General features: G+C 42.2%; 1 protein-coding gene across 2 annotated transcripts in view; it reads left to right on the top strand.

Moving 5' to 3' along the window:
- The first annotated feature begins 3,766 nt into the window (after positions 1-3,766).
- Positions 3,767-26,764, top strand: part of MSGN1 (mesogenin 1) — a 28,109-nt gene continuing 5,111 nt past the window's right edge. The window contains exons 1-3 of one of the 2 annotated variants that reach the window (XR_013526152.1): positions 3,767-5,214; positions 19,784-20,040; positions 22,275-22,470. Coding sequence is in view for 1 of the 2 variants with exons in the window: in XM_078348451.1 (XP_078204577.1) it covers positions 4,353-4,922 (570 nt within the window). In the remaining variant the exon portion in view is untranslated. Of the gene's footprint in view, positions 9,789-19,783; positions 20,041-22,274; positions 22,471-26,764 lie in introns of those variants that run through there. The other variant, XM_078348451.1, reaches the window with a different exon arrangement.

Here is a 26,764-nt window from a genome sequence, read left to right as displayed (position 1 = left end):
ATGGGCTCGTGGTGGCATGGAACCACCGGTGGATGCAGATTGAGGAATTCCATCAGCCTCTTCACTTCTGTTTTCTGTCTATCTTTTGAGATCTCTTTGCCAATTTCCTGGAAGTGGCTCTGCCTCAAGAAAGCTTCCTCGCTCTTAAAGGTAGAGTTTACAATCCTTTGAGGCCAGTGTGAAATGCCCAGTTGTCCTGAATGTTGTCAGGAAAATGACCAGCATTCCCTCAGAAACTCATCATTATGAAAATTAGACACAGACCATTCATTCACATGTATGGCAAATCTGGGATCCTCCTTAGTGGGTGTAGCTAGAATAAAAAGGTTCACATGAAGGCCTGGGATTTGAGAGCTGAAGCTACCTGTACCTCTCTCTTACACTTTGGAAAACAGAACCTGAACATTTTTCAAGGTCTCTTGAGAGTGGGCCTCAAGGTTTGGGGCTTCTTTTCAATCTGTCACAGTCATAGTCACAGTAGCTTATAAATGTTTGTTGCATGAATGACATTTGAAGTAAGATATTTATCCCAATAAATCAGTAATGTGGGAAATATGTAGTCTGCCTGATATGAACCCTTCAAAGGAAGAAAAAGGACTGATAGGGGAGTCAGGCAACTCTGGCTTTTCTCTTTCCATCTCTGACACGGCTTTTGGGTGTGACATTGAGCAAGTCATCGACCAACTGTAGAATACAGATTTAAAGAAATGATGGACTCAATGACAGCTCCAAATGCCTTCATGCTGGTACGGCGCTTTTTTAACCACGCATATTCACACAGTAGCAACATGTTTCATGGCATTTTGTAGCTAGATGCGAGTTTCATGATCCCTTGGTCTACTTACCTCATGTGATGAATGCTCTTGATAAAGAAGACAGGACGGGCTGGGCATGATTTCTCACATCTGTAATCCCAGCACTTTGGAAGGCAGAGGTGGATGGATCACTTGAGGCCAGGAGTTTAAGACCAGCCTGGCCAATATGGTGAAACTCCCTCTCTACTAAAAATACAGAAAGTAGCTGAGCATGGTGGCACACACACTTGTAGTTCCAGCTACTTGGGAGGCTGAGGCACAAGAATCACTTGAACCTAGGAGGCAGAGGTTGCAGTTATCCTTAATCCTAGATCACTAGATCCTAGTGAAGTGCACTTTACTCTAGCCTGGGCAATAGAGTGGGACGCTGCCTCAACAAAAAAAAAAAAAAAAAAAAAAAAAAAAAAAAAAAGGACAAGTGTTATTATCTCCTCTTACACACTAAAATACTAAGGCCCTAAGGGGTGAGTCACTTGCTATGAAAGAGGCAAGCTCTGCCTCATCTTTCTACAACACCATGCTGTCTGCCAGATTGTACTGGGTCCAGTACAAATTTCACCTGTCTGGTCTAGCCTTATCCAGTGTTCTGTTGCTTTGTTCAAACTGGAGACAGAAAAGCAATAGCTAGTGTTTGTCTAACTGTAGCCTTCAAACGTCTGCACTACAGTGTTACATTGTCCTTGACCTTTATTTCCCTCATATTGAGCACAGAATGCTTCTCAGATAAATGTAAGTCTCGTTCTGCTTTACTTTTTTACCAAAGAGAGAGTGTACATCAAGAAACATGGAAACCAGGCAGCTTCCCTTCTCCAAGAATAGTTTCAGGGCCCAATAAGACCGGGAAACTGGGGTCAGAAGCAGAAGAGTCACAGCTCAGTAAGTTATTCTATTGATGATGGGTATGACAACCGTCAATAACAATAATGACAAGACCTACATTTATTAAGTGTCTTCAGTGCACTAAGGATTTGACAGATATTGTCTCATTTAGGAAATGAAATATCTAAAAATGGAAGTTCAAGAAATTAGCAGTTTTAGAAAGAAGCTGTAGGAAGGGGAAAAAGGAGTTATGGAGTCTAAGAGCGGAAGCAGTGTTATGTGGAAAACTGTGAAGGTGGAACATAAGGACTGAGCCTGCCATGGCAGCAGCCCCTACAGCTGCCTTGTATCCACAAAACAAATAATTTAATCAAAAAGTGGGCAAATGACATGAATAGACATTTCTCAAAAGAAGATACACAAATGTCCAACAAACACGAAAAATGCTCAACCTCACTAGTTACCAGGGAAATGCAAGCTGAATCCACGAGATACCGCCTTACCCCGGCCAGAACAGGTCTGTCATAAACAAAGGCAAAAAACATCAAATATGGGCATGGAGGTGGTGAAAAGGGAACATGTACACACTGCTGGTGGGAATGAAAATTAGCACAACCTCTATCGAACACAGGATGGAACTTCTTAAAGAACTGAAAGTATATCTACTATTTGATCCAGCAATCCCACTACTGGGTATCTTCCCAAAGGGAAGGAAGTCATTGTCTCAAAAAGACACCTGCACGTGTACGTTTACTGCAACACAATTCACAATTCCAAAGATTTGGAAGCAATTAAGTGTCCACCAACCAATGAGTGGATAAAGAAAATGTGGCTTATATTTGGAATATACACCATGGAATACTACTCAGCCATAAAAAAAAATGAAATAATGTCTTTTGCAGCAACTTGGATGAAGCTGGAGGCCATTATTATAAATGAAGTTACTTTGGAATGAAAAAAAATCAAATACCACATGTTCTTACTTATAAACGAGAGCTAAGCTACGGGTATGCGAAGGTATGCTGAGTGGTCTAATGGATTCTGGAGACTCAGAAGAGGGAGGGTGGGAGGGGAGTGAGGGATAAAAAAACTACATATTGGGAATGATGTACACTACTCAGGTGACATGAGCACTAAAATCTCAGATTTCACCACTATGCAATTCACTCATGTAACCAAAAACACTTGTGACTCAAAAGCTATTGAAATAAAAAAGTTAAAAAATATATAAAATCCTTGATAGTATCAGCAGATTCTGGGCTTCTCAACAAGAATTGGAAGAGAGAAGGGAGAGGAAAAAGGAGCAAGAGTCATTGGTTACATTTCATACAGTCATTAAAACGATCATTTTTCAAGATCTGGCTTCGGGTTCTCTAGTAAATGGCAAAATTAAGAGCATTCTTCTACAGATTACCTACTTGAGATTTTTCTTCCCTGAGCCTTGCAAATTAAAAAATCATAAATGTTCTAACCAGGCCATTGACATTTATTTTCAATAATTGCAAAGGGACTTAAATAACATGTTAAAGGCATGTTAATACTCTACAAGTTAACTCACTGTGACTTGAAGTTAATACTAATTTGTAGAATTAGCTACATGGAAAATAAATAAGTTCATGGAACAAATGGGGAATCTGAGATCCCTTTCCCCAAATCCAGGGTCTAGCAGAGCATATAGGAAGTGAGGCAAACTAGCACAACCCTCCAACTTAACACATTCAGTGGCATTTGGAGCTGTGGTGGGGAAAAGAGGCTCCCTAGTTAATTTCACACTTCCTCCTCCATACATTTCAAAAAGCAAGGTGTGACTCATTTCAAAAACAAGGTGCAGCTGGATTTTTAAAAAAAGACTTTCCCTAGGATAAATGCCAGGTATTCGGCAAACTCCCTGGTTTAAAGGAGTTTTCTGTTTCATGGTATCTTCTTGCTATGGGGAATTCCAAATCTGCTCAGTAACAGCAAGGCTTTTATGCTTCCAGCAGGATGTTTCCTGCTCTTTCAGACTCTAGGCTTACTGAAGTTGCTGCCTCCGTCATTCTGAGTGTAGGCATGTTGGGGGCATGTCTGCACTCTATACAACCCAGGGAAATTTACTAGGGTGGCATCCACTGGATACCTAATGTGTGTTGTACTCCCAGCAACCCTAGGAAATAAAAGCTGTTGTTGTCTGTTGGACACATTAGGGAATCAAAGCTCAGAGGGGTTACCTTGTCCCTAGACCATGCTGACTCTCTGACAATACACTCCATCTGTGCTGAAATATCTAGCAGGTCTTGATGGAGGGGATGGAAGCCCTCTAGGGTCACTTTGCTACTCTCCACCGGGGGCCTCAGCCACCCCCTCCTTGCTGTGGATGCCCCAGGTTTGTTTTCTTTGGCTCCCTCATTAATGAGTTCCACAGCACAATGCTAAGTCTAGTTATGCAGCCTTAATTGGTTTAGTTACAACAAGATAATTCCTTTTTTCTTCTCTTGGAGGCCTTTCTGTTTAAAGACATTTTAGCTGGAAGATGCTAATTATCAATGAGGAGAAAGTGACACCTGAAGAGTTCATTTTCCATCTTCGTCTTTGGTTTTTCCTTTGAACTCTCTTTACACGGCCCTCTTTCCCACTTCATCACTTCTCCCCCACCATCATAAAAGAGAGCTCTTCCTTGGCCAGGCGGCAGAACTTTCTCACTTGCCAGGGAGCCATTCCCTCTGCAGCTGTCTCGCAGGCATGGACAACCTGCATGAGACCTTTCTCAGTCTCGAGGATGGCTTGGGCTCCTCTGACAGCCCTGGGCTGCTGTCTTCCTGGGACTGGAAGGACAGGGCAGGGCCCTTTGAGCTGACCCAGGCCTCCCCTTCTCAGAGCCTTTCCCCAGCTCCATCACTGGAGTCCTATTCTTCAACTGTGGCTGGGCTGCCCTGTGAGCATGGTGGGGCCAGCAGTGGGGGCAGTGATGGCTGCAGTGTCGGTGGGACCCGTGGCTTGGTAGAGGTGGACTACAATATGTTAGCTTTCCAGCCCGCCTACCTCCAGGGTGGTGGTGGCCCCAAGGCCCAGAAGGGCACCAAAGTCAGGATGTCTGTCCAGCGGAGGCGGAAAGCCAGCGAGAGGGAGAAGCTCAGGATGAGGACATTGGCAGATGCACTGCATACCCTCCGGAATTACCTGCCACCTATATACAGCCAGAGAGGCCAGCCGCTCACCAAGATCCAGACACTCAAGTACACCATCAAGTACATCGGGGAACTCACAGACCTCCTCAACCGCGGCAGAGAGCCCAGAGCCCAGAGCGCGTGAGCTCTGTCCGGGGAAGCTGACCAGTTCCAGCCTCCTGAGCAGGAGTAGAGGAGCTTCGAAGACCTGGACGTCTTGCTGAACAATGACTGGCATAGAGCAATTTTTATGTAGTAATCGTGGTAATCCTGTGATCTGAAAAACCCTAAGGGAATTCACATCTGACCTGCTGGACCCACCAGAACACTTACCTGCCAGATGAGCAGACACTTTTGCCTCCAGTTTATTCCACCATCTCTGGGAGGCTCATCCTTTGCAAAGAGACAGATTATTTTGCCCTTCTCTGTCTTTCAAGGTATTTGAGAGGGTCAGTGATTTTAAATGCATTTTTTCAGTGACGTAAAAGTGTTGCAGTAATCTCCTGCCATTTCGGTGTTGAGAACTTTTCTTCTGTTGATAACTAAACCTGTATTTTGTATAGGATCCGGGGTGATACCTGGATTCTTATTTAGAAAGATTTGTGCCAGGTAAAGGGCTTTAGTGCTCCTCTTTCATTTTGTATGTGTATGTGTGTGTGTGTTTGACTGAAATCATGCTCTTTTAGGGACCAAAATCACTGAAATGCAGAAGGCACTGGTGTCGTGATGAATGGGAAGTCATAGGCAGACAGGCTAAGTTAAGACAGTGAACATCCCAAAGGCCAGAGCCTCCTCTGCATAGGCAGACAGCTTGTGTGACAGGGAAGGAGGGTATGGGAAGGAGGAGGAGGAGAAGAGGCAGAGGAGACAGCACCTCAGGGTGGGCCTGAAGCAGGCTGGGTGGGCAGGGGCTCCCTTCCTTTGTCCTGGGCGGGGTATGAATAGGAACTTATTTAGCGCTTTCACTTACTTGTTTGTCAAATAAGGAGATGGTCTCGGAAAAAAAAAAAAAGCCATTTGAATCCCATGGAGAATAAGTAAAAGGGTCAGTGTTCGACTCAACAGTCTCTGACCCCTCTGAAGGCAGTTACTTCTTCATCTTCCCCTTCTATCCATCTTCCTCCCCCCAGCCCCAGATACCCCACATGCACCCATCACACCCACACACCCTCTTTACAGTGCCTTGTCTTAGGGTAGGTATCTCTAGCACCCTCAGTTTAGCTCATTTGAATGGCACAGGACATTGAAAAGGGGGCTTTGAATTAAGGAGGTTCTTAAAACTAGTGAGGTTTTTAAGGCTAAATTTTCCTCCTTATGGTTATTAACCATTAGTATTTGTTGTACCATGCCTCCTATCTTTTTTTCCATTGGTGATTTTCTTCTTTTTAGTGACATAAATTACAAAAGCAATAGATGTGTTCACTATTTCTCCATTTTTTTGCTGATGCAAATATATACACATATGTATAACTTGTCCGTTTTTTTATAAAATAAATACAAACATATACAAATAAATATAAGCATACATAAATGTTAAAGAAAGAAACCTGAAAATTCCCTTTTAAACTTAACAATATATAGTAAAAGTTCTTCCAAGTTAGCACAAATAAATCTGTGGTGTAAATACTGTTACTACCTTAAGTGTGTAGATGGGGAAACTGATGATGATGGGCTGAGTCACACATGAGAAAAGTATAACAGAAAACAGAGGTTCCAGCAAGTTACCACAGAAGAGATTCTGCAAAACTTTAGTGAGTCACCTTTTCAATGATTTTAAAGTTGTTTTCAGTTATTTTTTATGACAAAAAATATTATAACAAAGATTATAGACAACTAGCTTTATCTACTGATGTGTTTATTAGCTTGAAAAATTCCCAGAAATAGGATTCTTGGATCAGAGCATGCACATTTTAAATTTTAATAAATATTGTTATGTCACTTTTATAAAAGTTTGCAGTTATTTATACTCCTTCTAGTATTACGTGACAGAACCAGTTGCCCCACATTTTCATTGGATATTATCAATCTTATGACTTTTTGATGGATGAAAATGGTGATTTCACTGTTGTGTTGATTTTAACTGTCCTGTCTATCATTTGAGGTGGATCGTCTTTATGTGACCGTTGTTCATTTTGGTTCCTTGTTTAAAACTTGCTATTTTATGTTCTTTGTCATTTTTCTATTGGCTTGTTTATCTTCTTAATTTGGGAGAGTTATTTGTTTATTATTTATTGGAATATTCCCTTCCAATCTTTTTATCCTATTTTTTCTTTTTTATTGATGTATAATATTTATGCATATTTACAGGGTACATTTGATACTTTGTTACATGCATGGAATGTGTAACGGTGTAATGATCAAGTCAGGGTATTTAGGCTGTTCTTCACCTTGAATATTTACCATTTCAGGAACATTTCAAGTCCTTGCTTCCAGTGATTTTGAAATATACAATTCATTGTTATTAACTGTAGTCATCCTATTCTGCTGTCAAACACTAGAACTTATTTATCTATCTAACTCTATGCTTATACCCATTAACCCACCTCTATTTATCCCCTGCCACCCCTCCTGCCACCCACACTCCCTTCCCAGACTCTGTTTTCTAGCATTCTACTCTCTTTTTCCTTTCTTTTTTTTTTAACTCTGTTGCCCAGGCTGAAGTGCAGTGGTGCAATGATAGCTCACTGCAGCCTCAAACTCCTGGGCCCAAGCAATCCTCTCACTTCAGCCTCCTGAGTAGCCGCGACTATAAGTGTGTGCCCCATGCCCAGTTAATTTTTGTATTTTTTGTAGAGTATGCTTCCCAGGCTGTCATTCTACTCTCTACCTCCATAAGATCAACTTTTTTTTAACTCTCACATATGAGTGAGACATGCAATATTTATCTTTCTGTGCCTGGCTTATTTCACTTAACATATTGACTTCCAGCATATTCATTTTGATGATGTCCTTTTCTCCCCCTCCTTTTTTTTTTTTTGCAGCGGAGTTTTGCACTTGGTGCCCAGACTGGAGTACAATGGTGTGATCTCAGCTCACCGCAACCTCCGTCTCCTGGGTTTAAGTAGTTCTCTTGCCTAAGCTGCCCAAGTAGCTGGGATCACAGGCATGTGCCATCATGCCTGGCTAATTCTGTATTTTTAGTAGAGATGGGTCAGACTGGTCTCAAACTCCTGGGCTCAAGGGATCTGCCTGTCTTGGCATCCCAAAGTGCTGGGATTACAGGCGTGAGTCACTGTGCCTGGCAATGATGTCTTATATTTATAATTTTGATTATGGCATCTTTTTGAAGCTTTTGATTTTTATATAAGCAAATCTGGTTTTTGTTTCATGGGTTATGTGTTTTTCCCGCTTGCTTAATTTTCCCCAGTTTCAAGGTTGTTCAAATGTTACTTTGATTTTTTGCAAATACTCTTACAGTTTTATTTTTTATTTATGGGTCTTCAACATACCTGCAATTCATTTTTGTCTATAGCATGTGGAAGGAATCTAATTTTATTTCCTTGTAGCTTGTCATCAAGGGTTGGTGGGTGGTGGTGAACACAGTTGCTAAGATGTCAATCTATGTATATAAACTTTCATGAGCTTCTCATATACTTGGTGTTTTAGAGGAAAATCTAGAAAACACTGAATAATGTGAAGACTTTCTCCAAGGAACTCTATCGCATGCATGATAGGTATTCATGTGAGACTGTATGTGTGTGCACATTATATGTATTTGTTCACCTGTGCGTGTGTTCATGGATGTGTATGTGTGGGTTGTATTTTTTTGTGTGTTGGAGAAGGAGGAGGATACTGTGGTAAGGGAGAACCAGCTGGTCTAAAAATCAACTTTCAGTTCAAATGCTATTTTCCTCACTATGGTTAAATGAGTAGAACTCAAATGCTCTTGGCTTTGATTTTTCAAGCTCAACCATTAACAATGGTTTATAAATAACTTGGGCACTTTTGGTTGTCCTGGGCACCAAATACCGTGAATGAATTAGGAGGCATTTCCTGTCCTCAGTTTCAAAAAATCCCTTAAAGCCACAGACTCACCTATTAGCTGGGTATGCCCTCAGGACTTTTTTTTTTTTTTTTTTGAGATGGAGTCTCACTTTGTGGGTAAGGGATCCACTGAGAGGTAGGTATCTGCAAAACCAGGAGAAGATGGCAGCTTCCTGGGAGGGGACCTGTGGTCTAGAGCCTCGTGTCACCCACACCCACTTCCTAGCCTCTGTTATCTATCATTCTACTCTGTTTTTCCTCCGAGTCCTTCCCAGATTGTCAGGCTGCAGCCACACCTGCTGTACAGGATAGGCAGCTGTATATGAGTGTTTGACTCCTGCCATCTCCTCCCTTGTAGGGAGGATAGCTGGAATAGGTCCCTCATTCCTCCAGGGAGTGTTTCAAAGCATCTGCCCTGGGCAAACTCAAGACTAGGAGTGAGTTATTTCTGGTGCTTGGACAGGGAAAGGGTTGCAGAACCACAGTTCACGTGTGCCTACTGTGGTCAGTGCTTCTACATTTATTATTTCATGTAACTTTCCTAACAACCTTAGGATATGGGCCTTGTTCATATTTTGAGGACAAGGAAACAAGTTTAGGCCAGTTAAGCAATGCAAAGCCACCTGGTCAGGTAGGGGCCCATGTCTGACTAGTTAGCTCATGAGTTCAGCTGTAACTCCAAAGCTCGGGCTTCTTCCCCCGGTCACGTCACCTTTTCTACTCTGATGACGCTGCAGGCACAGGGCTTGGCAGTGGGAGAGCATTCTAAACAAATGCTCACTCTTGGGGCCTCTCCACTTTTTCTCTGCTTCCCTACCTCTGGGCCCTCATCTTTCACCATGGGAAGCATTTCATAAGGGGCTATTCATCTTGTCCTTTAAATTATTTCCCTTTGAACTTCTGCCTCTGCCCTGAACATTTTCTCAGAAATTCTCTTCATTTCCTCTGCTGGCACCTAGAGTTTTTCTTAATCTGCAGAGGAAATCTGACTTCTGTTCATTTGTGTTCAATAAAGTGTTCCACAATTCACACTGGGCTGAGGTTTCTTTGTTCTGCTCGTAGTTTCTGCCACATTAGCTAATTGGGAGAGAGGCCAAATCGGGTGGAGGGATTCTCTGCAAATTGTCAAGTCCACAGAATTACCCTTACATGAAAATCGTGTCTGTTTTTAAGCAACAGCAAAAGAAGATGTATTTGCAGATGCACTTGGGCTTCTAAGGTTATTACAATGGTTCAGTATGCTAGGTGTCTACATCAGGGTTCATTAGATTCTTCCGACACTACCTGCACATTCCAGGCTGCAGGAGGATCCTTGACTGTGTGCTCAGCCCAGGCTGACTGGACAGGAACCAGAGCCTGGTTCTCTCTTTTCGCCCTCCTGCTAGGAATGTGAGACAGTCTCTTGCCAGTGAAATATTGAGGCTGCTTCAGCTTCAATAGAGCAGACTTAGAGCTTCTGAGAGCAGCCTGGAAGGTCTTGCTCTTGATATTTTGGTCCCATAGAGACCCTTGAACTCCAAGGAAGAAGAAAGCAGAAAAACTTCCAAGAAGGCTGGAGAAAAAGGACAATGATTTGTTTGTCTCTAGGGTTTGCCAACTATTGACCTTCTCTCCATTAGTTACGTTCTTCTCCACATGAATGCTACTGACTTGTGTTTCTTTTCATTAAATTAAGTGGAGAGGCCTGGCAGGGCTGGAGGTCAGGGAGCCCATGAGAGAGAGGTATATTTAGAAAGCACAGCCGTGGGCTGTTTCCAGCCCAGTAAACAGCAGTGTGGAACTGTCATCTGAGGTGTCAAGGCTCTGCGCCAAGAACTCTATATGTTTTCTGCTTTAATCTTGATAGCTAATGCTACACAGTAGCTAATATTAGCCCATTTTATAAACAAAGAAATAGGCAACGTTGCCCAGGGTCACATAATTGGGTGCAGAGCCCAGAGCCTAGAGCCCAAAGCCCAGGTCTACCTTTTTTTTTTTTTTTTTTTTTTTTTGAGATGGGGTTTCACTATGTTGCTCAGGCTGGGGTGCAGTGGTACACTCAAAGCTTTATTTGAGCCCTCAAACTCTTGGGCTTAAGCAATCCTCCTGCCTCAGTCCCCTGAATAACTGGCACTACAGGCACATGCCAACATGCTCAGAAAATGCCTGACCCATTTCTTTAACAATAACAAGTGTATGCAATAGAAATGCAGCGGCGAACAAAACAAACAACAGAAAAGTTTCTAGATTCATCTTTTTCCCCCCAGTCTGTGCTGTCATCTGAAGAAGCTTTGTATTTGCTGTCCAAACAACTTATTAGGATTTTTATAAATGAGAGCATGTTTTAAATTGTGATACCTTTTACACTTTCTTCCCACATAGTATAGAACATGAATATTTCATTCTCTCTAGCTCTGTCTATACCAGATGTGTCTTTACGTTAGTTCAGAGATTACAAAGTATTTTACTTATGTTATTCTATTTAATTCTTACCTGTACCTCACCATATAAGAGGTTGAATGGGGATTGCTGTGACCATTTTACAGATAAGGAGGTTAAGGTTTAGGATGACCTAATATCATAACTATTAATAATGACAGAGCTGGCACCAAAATCCAAGTTTTTAAACTTCTAATCTGGTTCTCAGGATTTTCCTGGGAAAACCTAAAGGTGCTCTAAACTCTGCTCCCAAAGGCATCCTCAAAATATGCTCCATGGTACATTTCTTTTTCTTTCTTTTGAGATAGGGTTATATGGTTTGGCTGTGTACCCACCCAAATCTCATCTTGAATTATAGCTCCCATAATTCCCACATCTCCTGGGAGGGACCCGGTGGAGGTAATTGAATCACAGGGGCAGGTTTTCCCATGCTTTTATAATAGTGAATAAGTCTCACAGATTCTGATGATTTTATGAAGGGGAGTTCCCATGCACACGCCCTCTTGCCTGCTGCCACGCAAGACGTGCCTTGCTTTCTTTCCCTTCATCTTCTGCCACGATTGTGAGGCCTCCCCAGCCATGTGGAACTGTGAGTCAATTAAACCTCTTTCCTTTATAAACCACACTCCAGTCTTGAGTGTGTCTTTATTAGCAACGCGAGAACAAAGTAATACATAGGGTCTCTCTCTGTCTCCCAGGCTGGAATGCGGTGGGGCAATTAAGGCTCACTGCAGCCTTGGCCTCCTGGGTTCCAGAGGTCCTTTCTCAGCCTCATGAGTAGCTGAGACTACAGGTGCACAACCACCTGGTTAATGTTTTTATTTAAATAAATTTTTACTTTTTTTAGACTGAAGGAAATAATGTATACAGTGGTCCATTTCTAAGACAAAGTGCCTTGAATAGACTTAGTTCAGCAAACTACAGAAGAAACAAGATATATGAGACCCCTGCTTGGTTAGTAGATGCCTGCTCATTGGCTTCCCCCTTCTTCCCCCCCTGTCCCCAATCAGTTGCCCTCACCCAAACCAAAAAATATTTAGTTTACAACAAAAGCTTACTGGCCTGCAAAATAGCTCATTTTGTCTCTTCTTTTCAGCCTGCCCAGCTACTTAGGTCATAAGTCAAATACTTGAAGAGCCCCTAAGCTAACTAGAACTGCAATCCTTCGTGGGCTGCAGCAAAATGCAGCAAGACAACCCTTAAAAAAAAGCCACCTAAAGCCCTTATGCAATAATCAATAGGCGACACCTGGGAAGATTGACCCCCCCCCCCATAGTACTCAGCCTGTGAGGAACCAGGGGAGAGACCTGAGCACGAGGGAATAAATTGCTTGTTGAAACTGTGCTGGGTGTGCTTGCTCATCAGACAGCTGATCTTCAAGACCATCATTAAAAGGCTCACTTTCGCTGTTCTCTGGGTCTCTAAGTCCATTCTTTGGGTTTGGATGGGAGAGTTTGTTTCTCACAAGACAAGTTCTCCCTCTGTTGTTCAGGCTGAACTGCAGGGACATGATATAGCTCACTGCATCACTGACTTCCCGGGCTCAAGTGATCTTCCTACCTCAGCCTCCCAAGTAGCTGGGACTACAGGTGAGTGCCATCATGCCTGGCTACTTTTTGTACTTTTTTGTAGAGATGGGGTTTCACCATGTTGCTCAGGCTGGTCTCATACTCCTGGGTTCAAGGGATCTGCCTGCCTTTGTATCCCAAAGTGCTGGGATTACAGGTGTGAGCCTGCGTGCTCAGCTACTTTTTTACTTTTTATTTTTGTAGAGATGAGGTCCCACTATGTTGCTCAGGCTGGTCTTGAACTCCTGGGCTCAAGCAATCCTCTCACCTCAGCCTCCCGAAGTGCTGTGATTATAGGTATGGGCCTGTTGTTTAAGAAGGACTTTGCATTGAACCTTCCTGAATTTTGAATCGAATTGGTATGTACAGGTTAAATAATCAACGTCTTCATATAGTGTAGTGTGGTGGAAATAGAAACCCTTGAACAGAATTTTATTCCCCTTCACTATTCAAGAGTTTGCATCCCCCAAGAGACCCCTATCTCGACTTTTACTGCAAGTTTAATTTATTCCCTAACAGAAAGTGGATACTATTTAAATAATTTAAGTTCCAAGCATGTTAGCAAACATCAGAAGGCCTGATATGTTCTGTGAACTGCTGTGTGTCAGGCAAGAGGGCCGAGGACCCAATCACTGCAACAAAGAATAGAGAAACATGATGATGGTAGGAGCTGGGAGGCCAGAAATGGGGAACAGGGAAGAAAATGGAGTCAGATCTCAGCCTTGACCTTGCCAGTGGGTCTGGCATGGCGCTGTGCTAGATAAAGGGATGCAGAGATGAGATGCTCACAGCCGAATGAGGGAGACACAGGTAAAGACATGTCAGGAACAATGCTCCCTGCAGGACTCAGGGAAAGCCTTACACAGAAGGAGGCTCTCGGAGTTGTCTTCTAGGCACCCGAGGGAGCCAAGGGCATCCTTAACTGAGGAAACTGCATGTACAAGAGTGTATGTGTCCAAAAAGTCACCAGGGCTTGGGGTATCACATGAGCTGTTTTTGCAGAAGCACAGAGTTTGGAGGAGCAGGGAAAGGAGGGTGTATGAGCAAGAGGAGTGGGAAGCTGAGGGCTTGAATAGCCTTCAAGCTCTGGGGAAGCTGACTCTCAACCTCAGAGAAGCCCCTCGCTTAATGGCTAACTCAGGTTCTTATCAATCCAGGTCCCCCTCAAAGCCCCAGGTATAAGAAATAATATGCATACAATAAGAAATTAAGATTGTGACCCACGTGACTCAATTAATACTCAAGTTTTAATTTTTTTAGTTTTTTGAGACAGTCTTGCTCTGTTGCCGAGGCTGGAGTGCAGTGGCCCAATCTCGGTTCACTGCAACCTGCACCTCCTGAGTTCAAGTAATTCTCCTACCTCAGCCTCCCAAGCAGCTGGGATTACAGGTGTGTGCCACTTAAGTTTTGCCCAGCTAATTTTTGTAGAGACCAGCTTTCACCATGTTGGCCAGGCTGATCTCGAACTCCTGACCTCAAGTAATCCACCCGCCTTGGGCTCCCAAAATGCTGGGATTACAGGCATGAGCCACCTCGCCTGGCCCAACTTTTTCTTGTTTTACTTTTTACATTGTGCTTCTTTACATATTCATAAAAGAAAATCCTGTCTTTAGCAGTAGCCTTTCCTTCATGTCCTTTTTCTGAGTTCTGCAAACAATTTCTCCCCATTCTATCTGCATGACTCTTGTCATCCACCCATCACCTCTCCTTAGGTGCCTGCACCCCCTTGACCCTGTTCTGCACCACACCTGGTGTCTCAGGCCCTTCCTGCTGCTCTAACAAAATACCCACAACTGGGTAATTTTATAAATAATAGATGTTTATTTCTCACAGTTCTGGAGGGTGGGAAGTCCAAGATCAAGACACCAACATTCATTGTCTGATGAGGGGGTTTTTGTTATGTCCTCACACAGTGGAAGACAGAAAGTTAAAAGGAGTGAATGCTGTGTGAACCTAATTTATAAGGCACTAATCCCATTCACTAGGGTGAGTCCTCTGGCTTAATCATCTCCTAAAGGTTCCACCTCTTAATACTATCATATTGGTGATTGAGTTTCATCATATAAATTTTGGGGGACACATTCAGACCGTAGCACCTGACCAGGATTAGAGCTCTCCTTGAGGCAGAGAAGGTGGAGGAATGAAGCAGGCAAAGCCAGAATTCTCCTTCATCGGCTAGGTATACTCAAACAATGTCTATTCTGCATACTTGCTGGGAGCACAGCAGCTCTGTGCTGCCTCGGCATGCATTTAAGAGCACTTTTGTTCTTTTAATTATCTATACATTGCTGATTATTAACCATACGAGTAGCTAGCTCCATGCTAGGCCTTCGAGTAACAAAGGGGCAGAGGGTGCCAAGATGCTTCAGATTTTTAAAATTATTTAGAGACAAGTTCTTGCTCTGTTGCCCAGACTTCAGTCCAGTGGTTCAATCATAGTGTATTGCAGCCTCAGACTCCTGGGTTCTAGTGATCCTCCTGCCTCAGCCTCCTGAGTAGCTGGGACTACAGGCACATGCCACCATGCCTGGCTAATTTTTTAATTTTTATTTTGTAGAGATCAGAGTTTCACTTTGTTGCCCAGGCTCCTCAAACTCCCGCTCTCAAGCGATCCTCCCACCTCAGCCTCCCAAAGTGCTTGAATTACAGGCGTGAGCCACTGTGCCCAGCAATGCTGCCCATTTGTGTTTTTTTATTTTTAATTTTTATCATTCTTTTTCAGTGCTGCAGATTTAAACACAAGTAGCATTGTTTTCTTTTTAACCCATGGGTTTGTGTTTAATCCTCACAATAACCTTGTGAGGGCAAAGTGCAGTTTTTGTTCTCAAAAAGCTTAAAATATTGTTGAGGGAGCTAGGCCTATACATAAATGATCAAAATATAGGCACAAAGAGAAGGAATGATAATTTTTAAAAGGTGTAAAATGCAGTGGGAAGCAGGGATGGTGCTATGGTTCTTACGAACATGTCCTTCCAAAATTCATGTTAAATCTTAATCACCAATGTGATAGTACTAAAAAGTGGGGACCTTTAGCAGGTGATTAAATCATTGCGATGGGGCACTCATGAATAGGACTCGTGACCTTATCAAAGAGGTTCAAGGGAACTGTTTGCCTTTTTTTGTCCTTCCCAACATGTGAAGGGGTAGCATTCAAGGTATCGTCTTGGAAGCAGAGATGAGGTCCTCCCCAGACACTGAACCTGCTGGTGCCCTGACCTTAGACTTCCCACCCTCTATAACTATGAGCAGTACATTTATGCTATTTCTAAATTACCCAGTCCAAGATATTTTCTATTGCAGCAGGAATGAACTAAGACAGATGGAGAGAGGCTTTCTGTTTAGTGGGGCACCTGGCTTTGGGGAGGAGTTGGTATTGAACCTGAACCTAGAGAGATAAGTGGGATCCTGATACAGGAACAGGGGCATTTCAAGTCACAGAGCAGCACGGGTAAAGGAACAAGCCAGGAATCAGCTAGAAGCCTGTTGCTTGTATTAATCGGTTCTCATGCTGCTAAAAAGAACTGCCTAAGACTGAGTGATTTATAAAGGAAAGAAGTTTAATTGACTCACAGTTCAGCATGGCTGGGGAGGCCTCAGGAACCTTATAATCATGGTAGAAGGGAAAGCAAACACGTCCCTCTTCACATGGGCAGCAGGAGAGAGAAAAATGAGAGCCCAGCAAAGGGGGAAGTCCTTTATAAAACCATTAGCTCTCATGAGAACTAACTATCTCGAGAACAGGATGGGGGAAACCACCCCAATGATTCAATTATCTCCACATGGTCCCTCCCACCACACATGGGGATTGTGGGAACTACAACTCAAGATGAGATTTGGGTGGGGACACAGCCAAACCATATTAGCGCTGTAGGGATGAGCGATGGGACTTAGAGGGGAAGAGTGAGTTTGGGTACAGACTCTCAAGGCTGGAACACAAAGCTAAAGGATGAATTCAGCAAACATCTTTGTGTTTGACTCCCTCTGTGTGATATGTGAAAATGACAAATTTATTCACTGAATGAAAATTCACAAAGTAATAGCATGTTTCTTAGCCCGTGCTTGGTTCCTGGGAGAGATATAGGGTCCCTGCCCTCTGGAAGTTTATACTATAGGGGCAGAGGGATTCAATTCTGTAATTGACTAGAGAGGAATGTGGTTTCAACAGTGAGTTCACTCCAAAGTCTGGGGATGGAGGAATATTCTCTGGGGATTGGAAGTGCAGAAGAAGGGGATTTAGGAGTTACAAAATAAACTAAGGCTAGAAGAGTGGGAAGAGAGAAGGCAGGGAATTCACAGTGGAACTAGGGAGTTGGGTCAGAGGCCAGGAGAAGCAGTGAGAAAGGAAGCTGGGTTCAGCTTCAAAAGCTCTGGAAGAGCCAGTGCAAAAGACAACATTTCCAGATTCTGATCAGCCCCTGAGAGTTCTGTTCTGGAAAGTTCACTTCAGTGCATAATTGCCACATCCTAACAACTCCAGCAAGGCTGCGAGGAAGACATCACCATCTCCATTTTACAGATGGGACAACGAGGCACAGAGAAGTGAGGCAAATTTCCCGGGGCTCCTGACTAGTAAAGGGCTATTTGCTTTCAGAGCTTCTCCCAAACCCCTAAGCTGCACGGCCCTCATTCAAGTAAAGACCCTGAACGTAGACGGTATAGAAGGAGGATGTACATATGAGGAACGATCCCTTGGGAGGCGTCTGAGCACTATCTGTGCTACCTGTGACTAACACTTAAAGATTATAAACGCTAGCAGTGGGGGGTAGAGGCAGGCTTGTATCCCCATTCGCGGCTATTGTACGTATGGCAGTGCAGACGCCTCTGTATTTTGATTGGTTTTCTCATTTAGGAGAGTAACTTTTCAAAGATCCCAGAGGTTCAAATATGGATATAAAAGCAATTTGCTGCCACCAATTAATGTGCTCCAGCTACTTCTGCGGAGTTTTTAGCCGTTGCAAAAGAGGCCCTTTGAGTCCGCCCTACCCCGGTGCTCCCTGCCAAGCCGTCTCCACGCAGGTGAGCGTCTGAGGCCTCTTGGAGCCCGCTTTTCACCCTTTAACGAGGCTGGAGTTGCCAAAGTACGCCCCTGGGGGCCAGAGGGCCAGAGGGCCAGAGGCTCGGCCATAAAGGGCTCTAGTTAAAAGAGGCAAAAGGTGCCAGAGAAGCGCTAGAGCTTTGTTTTTGTTTGTTGGTTGTGCATTTTAATCACTGGGAAGGAATAACCGAGTTTCCACTTCCCGGGCCGGGGCTGGTCTAACAAACCCGAGGACTCTTAGCATTTGGGCAGCGCGAGGTCTCTGCTCCCACCTGCGGGGGACACAGGTACCCGAGGCAGATGCTAGTTTCCCCACTTTTTGAAGCCCCTGCTCATTCTATTTGAGAACAGAGACTATATATTCTTTGGGAAGAGCCTGTAAACTTCCCCAGCCTCCAGGCATTCAGCCACTGGCTCCAGACCCCTCAGGCCCTCGGGTGTTCAAGTGCTTGGGAGGGGCCGGTGCTCCTGCAGCCCGGGCTCGGCTCGCGGGAGGCCTCGAGCGCCCCCTCCAGGATTTCGTGATATCTGCAAACGATCGCGCTCGCAGGAAGGCCCCGGTGCTTGGAAAACTCCAGGTATCCCTTCGGAGCATTTTATTTCCAGGCGAGCTCGCAGCGCTCTGCAGACCTAGTCCTGAGCTGTGGAAAGGGAAGAGCAGAGCGACCAGATGGGTTACACAGAGGATGCTCAGGCAGAGCCTCCGGGTCTGGTGCTCCTGGACTCTGCTGAGGGCTGGGAGGGAAGGGCAGGTGTCTTCCTCCGAGCCTGGCTGGTACCAAGATGAGAGGAACAGCTTGATGGGTCTAATTTCATAGAAAGGCAGAGAGACACTCACTGCTCACTTGTGGAGATACTTAGCAGAATCACATGGTTCGTAAACTCGCCCCATATTTCTTAAAAGAATCACTTATTTTCAAGTCAGGACCTTTTCCTTTATTACCTCTGTTTTAAAGAAAATCTTTCGCTTCATCTTCCCCCTGACGCCCGCACCTCAGCTCCACACAACTAGTTTACTTTACTGCATGCTGTTCATGGTGATAAACCCTATCGGAAGTTAACTGACTTTGCTTTTAAAGTTAATTTACTGTAATCAGTATACAAGTTCAGTACATTATTTATTACTATGCCCTCCATACTTGGCACATAAATGCTGTGATGGTCATTTTATGTATCAACTTGGCTGGTCACAGTACCCAATATTTGGTCAAACATTATTTTAGATATTTCTGTGTGGATGAGATCTTATCTTTGGATGAGATTTGAACTTAAATTGGTAAACTTTGAGTAAAGCAGATTGCCCTTTGTACTATGGGTGAGCCTCATCCAATCAGTTGAAGACTTGAGTAAGATAAATGAGTGACATCCTCTCATAGCAAGGGGAAATTTGGCCAGCAGATCGCCTTTGAACTTGAACTGCAGCATCAGCTCTTCCCTTGGTCTCCAGCCTGCCAGCCCGTTCAGGTTTTAGACTTGCTAGGTCCCATAATTGTGTGAGAAAATTCCTTAAAATAAATCTCTTCATCCTCCACTCCCCACAGCCCCTGTTGGTTCAGTTCCTCTGGGAAATCCTGGGTAATACAGACACTCAGTAGCTTGAATGAATGTGGAAGCAGCTGCTGTAGTAATAACTACCCTAACCCCCAACATGAGGATACACAGTACATCCTGCTCTCACCTCTGTGCTCTAGTCCAGAGTCCTCCTTGTCCTGGAAATGATATATATTCACTTCCATCAATGGAAGCAGTAAGGGGTTATATAACAATTTGGTATTTTCAGCAAAATACAGTTAGGATGTACATTTATTTCAGTCTTCTGGTCTTCTACTTATTATACAGGTACCTCACCCTCCAACCTCTAGTGTGAGGGATTGGAGGCCAGAACTCAGCTTATTTCCTTCAGTATCAGGTACCCAGTAAGTCTTTGGTGAAAGAAAAAGATCTCCATTCCTAGACCTTTAGCAGCATCTGAATAATTTTAAATTATATTTTTATTTTTAGAGATGGAGTCTTGCTCTGTTGCCCAGGCTGGAGTACAGTGGTACAATGTCGACTTACTGCAATCTCTGCCTCCTCGGTTCAAGCAATTCATGCCTCAACCTCCCAAGTAGCTGCGATTACAGGTTGTACACCATGATGCCTGGCTACTTTTTGTTTTCTGAGTAGAGTTGGGTTTTGCCATGTTGGCCAGGCAGGTCTCGAACTCCTGACTTCAAGCAATCTGCCTGCCTTGAACTCCCAAAGTACTGGAATTACAGGTGTGAGACACTGCGCCCAGCCTAAATTATATTTAAATAATACTCTGTGGTTTAATGCATGGGAATGTAAGAAAGGAAAGAAAAGTCCCTATGGTTCTTTCCAAAGACCAGAACTTCATCATCTCATTTAATGCTTGCAAGGGATATATGTACATACATGTATACATTAGAAGATGGATAAATATAATTTTTGAAACCTGTAGCACAAACAAATGATTTGAGAAATATCACTGCCTTCTAGGTAAAACGTTGCTCAGTTTGTATTTGAAGAGTCTAAGATATGGCTCTGGAAGAAATTTGTTCTCTTAGGTGGTACAAGCCAGTACTTTTTTCTGCAGATAAACAGAGGAAGAAATATGCCTATCATTCCAGAAAATTTCTTCTCAAACTACCCTAATCTTTGGCTAAAGTTCTGGTGCCTGTTTAACAAAAAGAATCTACCTTTGGAAAAATTGCTTCAGTTTTATGGCCCTTAGCTTCATTTGCTATTAAAAAATTTTCTATAAAAACAGTTTAATATTCATTTTCAGATTTCTAAATTTTTAGCTCCTTTTAAGGTCAGATCCTTTCTTTAAACTACCTTTTAAACCAAAAGAAAGTAGGAGATCTGATGTCCTGTCTTAAGCAATAATTTTTTTTTTTTTTTTTAGAGTCAGGGTCTTGTTCTGAGCTCAAGCTGAAGTGCAGTGGTGCAATAATACAGTCATGAGCTCCTGGGCTCAAGAGATCCTCTTGTCTCAGCCTCCCAAGTAGCTAGGACTACAGGTTCATGCCACTACATGTGGCTAGTGTGTGTGTGTGTGTGTGTGTGTGTGTGTGTGTGTGTGGAGATGGGCTCTCCCTCTTGCTCAGGCTGGCCTCGAACTCCTGACCTCAAGCAATTCTCCCACCTCAGCCTCCAAAGCACTATGATTACAGGTGTATACCACTGCACCTGACCAAGTTATTTTATACTTATCATCTGTTGTAATTTCTCAGGAAATAGAGTTATCTGTACTAGATCTTTTAATCAGATAGGCCACCTACTTTCGACTGTGGTACTAAATCTGGTTATAGAGAAATATCATGAAGCAACATGCCAAGTCTCTACTTGCCAGAAATGCACTTTTTTTTTTTTTTTGCATAGCAGGTCTGACATGGGCTTCTTTGCATCACATATTACCACACTGCAGTGGAAGTACAGCTGCAGGAATTAAGAGGCATTTCTTAGTGGAGTTTCCAGGGTTATAAGCACTATCCTGGAAGGCCAGAATTTCTGATGAAATACGCTTGGTCTAATCATATTCAACTACAGGCTGCCATTTTAACCTGCTCTATAGTGTGGGCTCATTAACTGAGATCTATTCCTAGATAATGTTAGCTAAATAGATCAAGAGTCTGAATTCTTTAATCTCTTGTGATTTCATTTGACTTATAGGTCTAGTGATTCTAAAGTTTTAGACTATGGTAACAGTTTTATATGAAGTTTATATAGCTTAATATGCAAATATTAAGTATAAAATACAGAACTTCCAAAATATAGGGAGTTATAGGGCAGGCGTGGTGTCTCATGCCTGTAGTCCCAGCACTTTGGGAGCCTGAGGTGGGTGAATCATGTGAGGTCAGGAGTTTGAGACTAGCCTGGCCAAACGGTGAAATCTAACTCTACTAAAAATATAAAAATTAGCTGGACATGGTGGTGTATGCTTTTAGTTCCAGCTACTCAGGAGGCTGAGGCATGACAATTGTTTGAACCTCAGAGACAGAGGTTGCAGTGAGCTGAGATCATGCTCTTGCACTCCAGCCTGGGCAACAGAGCGAGACTGTCTCTCTCTCTCTCTCTCTCTCTCTCTCACACACACACACACACACACACACACACACACTATATATATATATATATATATAAAACAGGCTCTATGTGCTATATATATGATAGATCAGTCATGAAAAGTTGAAGAGATAAGTTAAAATGGCTGTTATCTATCTCATCGCTGGAATGAATGACAATGGTTTTTTAGACTAGGCCATTTTATGAAAGAAAGTGCTATAGCCATTTTCAATTAAGGTTTTGCTAATTCATTCTAGTTTTTCTCTTGTCTAATTATCCACAACTAGACAACTGACTTTTTAAAGTTAAATTGCTTTCACTTGGTCTTTAACCTGTCCATGGCATATTTGAGCAAGTGTCAAAACAGTCATAGATGAAGAGCCTACTCATATCTTCCAATAATGCATTTTCTTTCTTCATAAAGGTAAACATGTTCACTTCAAATCTCTTCCCATGGGAAGGAAACCTACGTCCATGAAGAAGTTGTATCCACAGGGTGGAAGACAGTTTCATGGAATTCTCATCATTTGCATAGCTTTAAAAAAACACCAGAAAAGAACTATGTCTCACTATCACAGAAGATACTAAATGGAGCTTTTATTTGAAGACTATATTAAGAGGTAGGATGGTTGGGTAGAGCCTGCAGGGTGCAAGGGGATTGCAATTTTAAAACTATCACTTTCTGGTATACTGGGTCTGGACAAGCCAGGTAGTACTCTAGTGCCTCTGTGCCCTACCTATGAGATGTTATTGACAACACCTTCACTGTGACAGTGAATAAGAATATATTTGGAGGAGTATTGTAAACTCACATTGTAGATTATTATTGGGGCACCGATAAAGCCTACTAGTTAGTGGTAGAGTAAGAAAGAAGAGTACTGGAAGAGAGTTCCTGGAATAGAAAGTAAAAACTACAGATTCTCTGAGGAGCAGGGCAGCAGTGTGGTAAGAACAAGGACCCAGAGGGCAGTACAGGATCTGATCTCCAATCCCATTGTCCCAGTCTCATCTTCCCACCTCTTTCTAGTCCAGACTCATTGGTCTCCTTATTGTTTCTAGAACATACTAATCATACTTGGAATAACCAGCATGCCTTCCTGCCTTCAGATGTCTGCTCAAATGTGACTTCATTGCAGAGGCTTGCCACTGTGATCCTGCATAAAATGCCTATCATTCATTCACATCGACTTTCATCTCTTTAACTGTTTTATTTTATGTTACTACCACATGACATTTGCTTTTGCTTCCCATTAAAACAGAAGCCTCTTGAGAGCAGGAACTTTATTACTATATTACCAGAATCTGTGGTATATGTATGGAAATGAGTTAAGAATAAATTGGGCTAGGGACAGAATACCTGGGTTCCAGGCCTTCCTCATAGTGAGGAAAGACAGGTATGTCACTTGTAAGAGATTATATATATACATATATATTTTGCTTAGTAGTTGTAAAGATTAAGATGGAAGAAACATTTATGAACATCTACTACTAAGCAATTTTCATTAAGCTCCATATCAATCTGATAAATATCAGTACTCCCATTTTATAGATTAACTGCATCTAAGAGTTTTTGACTTTTGTAAAATCTAGTGCTATTAAAGTGTGTGAAATAAATGCTATTAAAGATATAACATCTAAATGCAAGCTATTTTTATAATCAAGCTAGTTATACTTTATCTTGTTTTCCTTATTGTAGAGAACAGGGTCTTGCTATATTGCCCAGGCAGATCTTGAACTCCTGAGCTCAATCTATCCTGCTGCCTCTGTCTCCCTACATGCTGGGATTATAGGCGTGAGCCACTGCATCTGACTGATCAAATTAGCATTGAAATTAATAAGTAGCTACTTTTAATAAACTATCTATAATTTACTAGATAAAAATTATAGTTAGGCCAGTTTCTTCGTTTTTATAACTTTAGGCATGGAATAAAACAAGGAATAAGTAAAACAAAAATAATTCATTTGGATGTATTACCATTGGTGTTATCTGATTGTTGAAAAGTTCATGTTTTCCACTTTTTATAGAGCTATATTACAACTTAAGAGCAATAATTTTCTAAACATTTCAGTCTTTTAGTAATTTTTTTGAGACAGGGTCTTGCTCTGTCACCCAGGCTGGAGTGCAGTGGTGCAACTGGGGCTCCCTGCAGCCTCAACCTTGCAGGCTCACTCAGTTGATCAGCCTCCCAACTCAGCCTCCCAACTCAGCCTCCCAAGTAGCCAGGACCACAGGTGCATGCCGCCAGACCGTGCTGAGTTTTGTATGTCTTATAGAGATGAGGTCTCACTGTGTTGCTCAGGCAGGTCTAGACTGACTTCAAGCAACCCACCTGCCTCAGCCTCCCAATGTTGGGATTACAGACATGAGCCACTGTGCCCAGCCTAGAAGCTTTTGGATCTACTTATTTTTTTCCCCCTTAGCGAAAAGGAAGTTAGGACCACTTACCATGATTATTGATAGCACCTTGAATTTCTACTTCAGATACTTGATAAACATTGATTTATAGGACTTTTGTAATAACTTAAAGGTCTTCTAATGTTTGTATCACAAGGCTTGGCAAATGTTTAAGAAACTACACGGAAAGAAAAAAAAATCTACATGGAGAATGTGTCTTATACTCAAGCCTGTTAGGCCCATTTAGACACATTAAAACAAAAGTGAAGCAAAACGGCTAAAAAACGGGTGTAGATTTTATGAACTCAGTGCTAGAGGGCATCTGTTAACATTTGTAGCAAGTCTAGATTTTAACCTGAAGAGCACAGCCTTAATGTGTCTCCTTGTCTGAAGTTTACAAAAATAGACCTCACTATCCGCATATTAGGTCATTTGTATACTATAGGAACAGAATAATATTAACATCTTAGTTCTTCTGTGAAAGGTTGACTTTACATACTGTATGCAGAATTAAAAAATTTGCTTCTCAACGATGGATGAGAAAAGATAAAAAGACTATTGACATAGAAAAGCAAAAGCTACTGAGAGAAATCAGTTTAAGCCCAGGTAGATAAAATGTTCATTTCTGAGCCTCCTATCAGCCAAGGCAGGAAAGAAGATAGTGTCATGGGACTCATTTTCTGAATACAAGGTACAGAAGAAAATGTTCCTGGCCTTAGGCATCAAAAAGAACTGATATAATAAGGGCCGGTCCATTTTATTCCTCTATCTTCAACAATAGTTTCCTTAAAGATTCAGAGATGTGATGGTTTCACATTGATTCTCATTATGAGCCAAGGACACAATGTAATTTACTCTCAGAGTAAATTAGCCATAGTCAATGAGTTCAGGTGGCCAAATTTCTGACTTTGAGGCAGAAAAGTTAACACTTAGAATGTTTGTATTAATTTCCTAAGAATTTGAGATAGCACAGATGATTTGTGATAATGCCTCACTCTTCAGTTCTCTACCTAAATGCCACCTCCTCAGGGAGTGTAACTATTCCAACCATGTGACTCACCAGTCACTGCAACCCTTTAAAAAGCTTCATGCTCTTCAGCATATTATGTCTATGCTTGTCTTCCACAGTGAATACAGGCTTAGAGCAGAAACTCTTTTGTTTACTGCTGTCTTCCTGATATGTAGACTAGTACTTGGTATGCTGTGCTCAATGAGTTTGAGTGAATACATTCTTACCTCTAAGATATCTGACATTAAAAATAAATCTAGTCAGACTGGAATAAAAAAAAATCTTATATTATTCACCACCCTCTAAGAGAAAGAAATCAAACACTTCAGATTCAGTTTCTGTAAGCTTTGAGGTAAGAAAAAAGCTAAGTATAAAGAATATATAAAAGTAGTTTAAGAGAATGAAATAGGACTTGTACCCTAAGCATTCTAATGAGTTGAGGACTCAATTTCCTCATCTGTAAACATCACACAAACACACTTATTATCAGTTTGAAGTGCCTGTTAATGATGTTTCACTGTGGGTCGCTCTTGGGATCTGGGCCTAGGATAAACCAGCAGTCCTCTAGAAATAACTCTAGTTGTGGATCTTCAGAATACAGAAGCTCAGTCTTGAAGAAAACCTCTTCTTTGAAATATTTTATGACAGGGTATTCAACGTTCTTGTAGAATTCTGAATACAATGAGTCTATAAGAATCAGTTTGGAAGTTAATTCTTTTGTTCAAAGGTTTAATAGAAAGTTTTAGGCTTAAAAATAGTAGCTGTGATAATATAAATTAGAAATAAATTTAGGGCTGGGCACAGTGGCTCATGCCTTTGGGTAATCCCAACACTTTGGGGAGGTCGAGGCAGGAGGATCACTTGAGGTCAGGAGTTCGAGACCAGCATGGCCAACATGGTGAAACCTCGCCTCCACTAAAAATACAACAAATTAGCTGGGCATGGTCATGTGCACCTATAGTCCCCAGCTACTTGGGAGGCTGAGGCGTGAGAGAGAATCACTTGAACCTGGGGGTGGAGTTTGTGGTGGGTCAAGATTGTGCCACTGCAGTCCAGCCTGGGGCGCAGAGCAAGACTTTTGTCTCGAAATAAAAAAAAAAAAAAAAAAAAAAAAGAAACTTAGGTTTGAGAACTCCCTCTAAAATGTATATGCACAGATGAGAAATCCTAACACCAACCAGAGACCATTGTTTTTCTAGACTTTTCTGTTATATAGTCTATAATTTTATTTTATATTATCTTCTCACAGCTTCCCCACTTTGATGACTGAATGGTCATTAAGATATTATTTGAATTAACTTAATAGCTAAGACTTTCTGTCACCTGATGTACCATAAATTTGAAAAGCCTAAACCTCTAAGAGTTCTCTATATAGGGAACATACTATATATTTATGTTAAATATATATTTGCTGTTATGGATACTGAGATGACAGCATTTGTCTATAAGTCTGAATACATTTCACTTCCTCATATATTCCTAGTAGAAGGAATATGAACTTATGTTCTTG

Source organism: Callithrix jacchus, chromosome 14 (assembly GCF_049354715.1).
Source record: "Callithrix jacchus isolate 240 chromosome 14, calJac240_pri, whole genome shotgun sequence".
Taxonomy (NCBI): Eukaryota; Metazoa; Chordata; class Mammalia; order Primates; family Cebidae; genus Callithrix; species Callithrix jacchus.
This window is presented reverse-complemented; position numbering and strand designations above follow the sequence as displayed.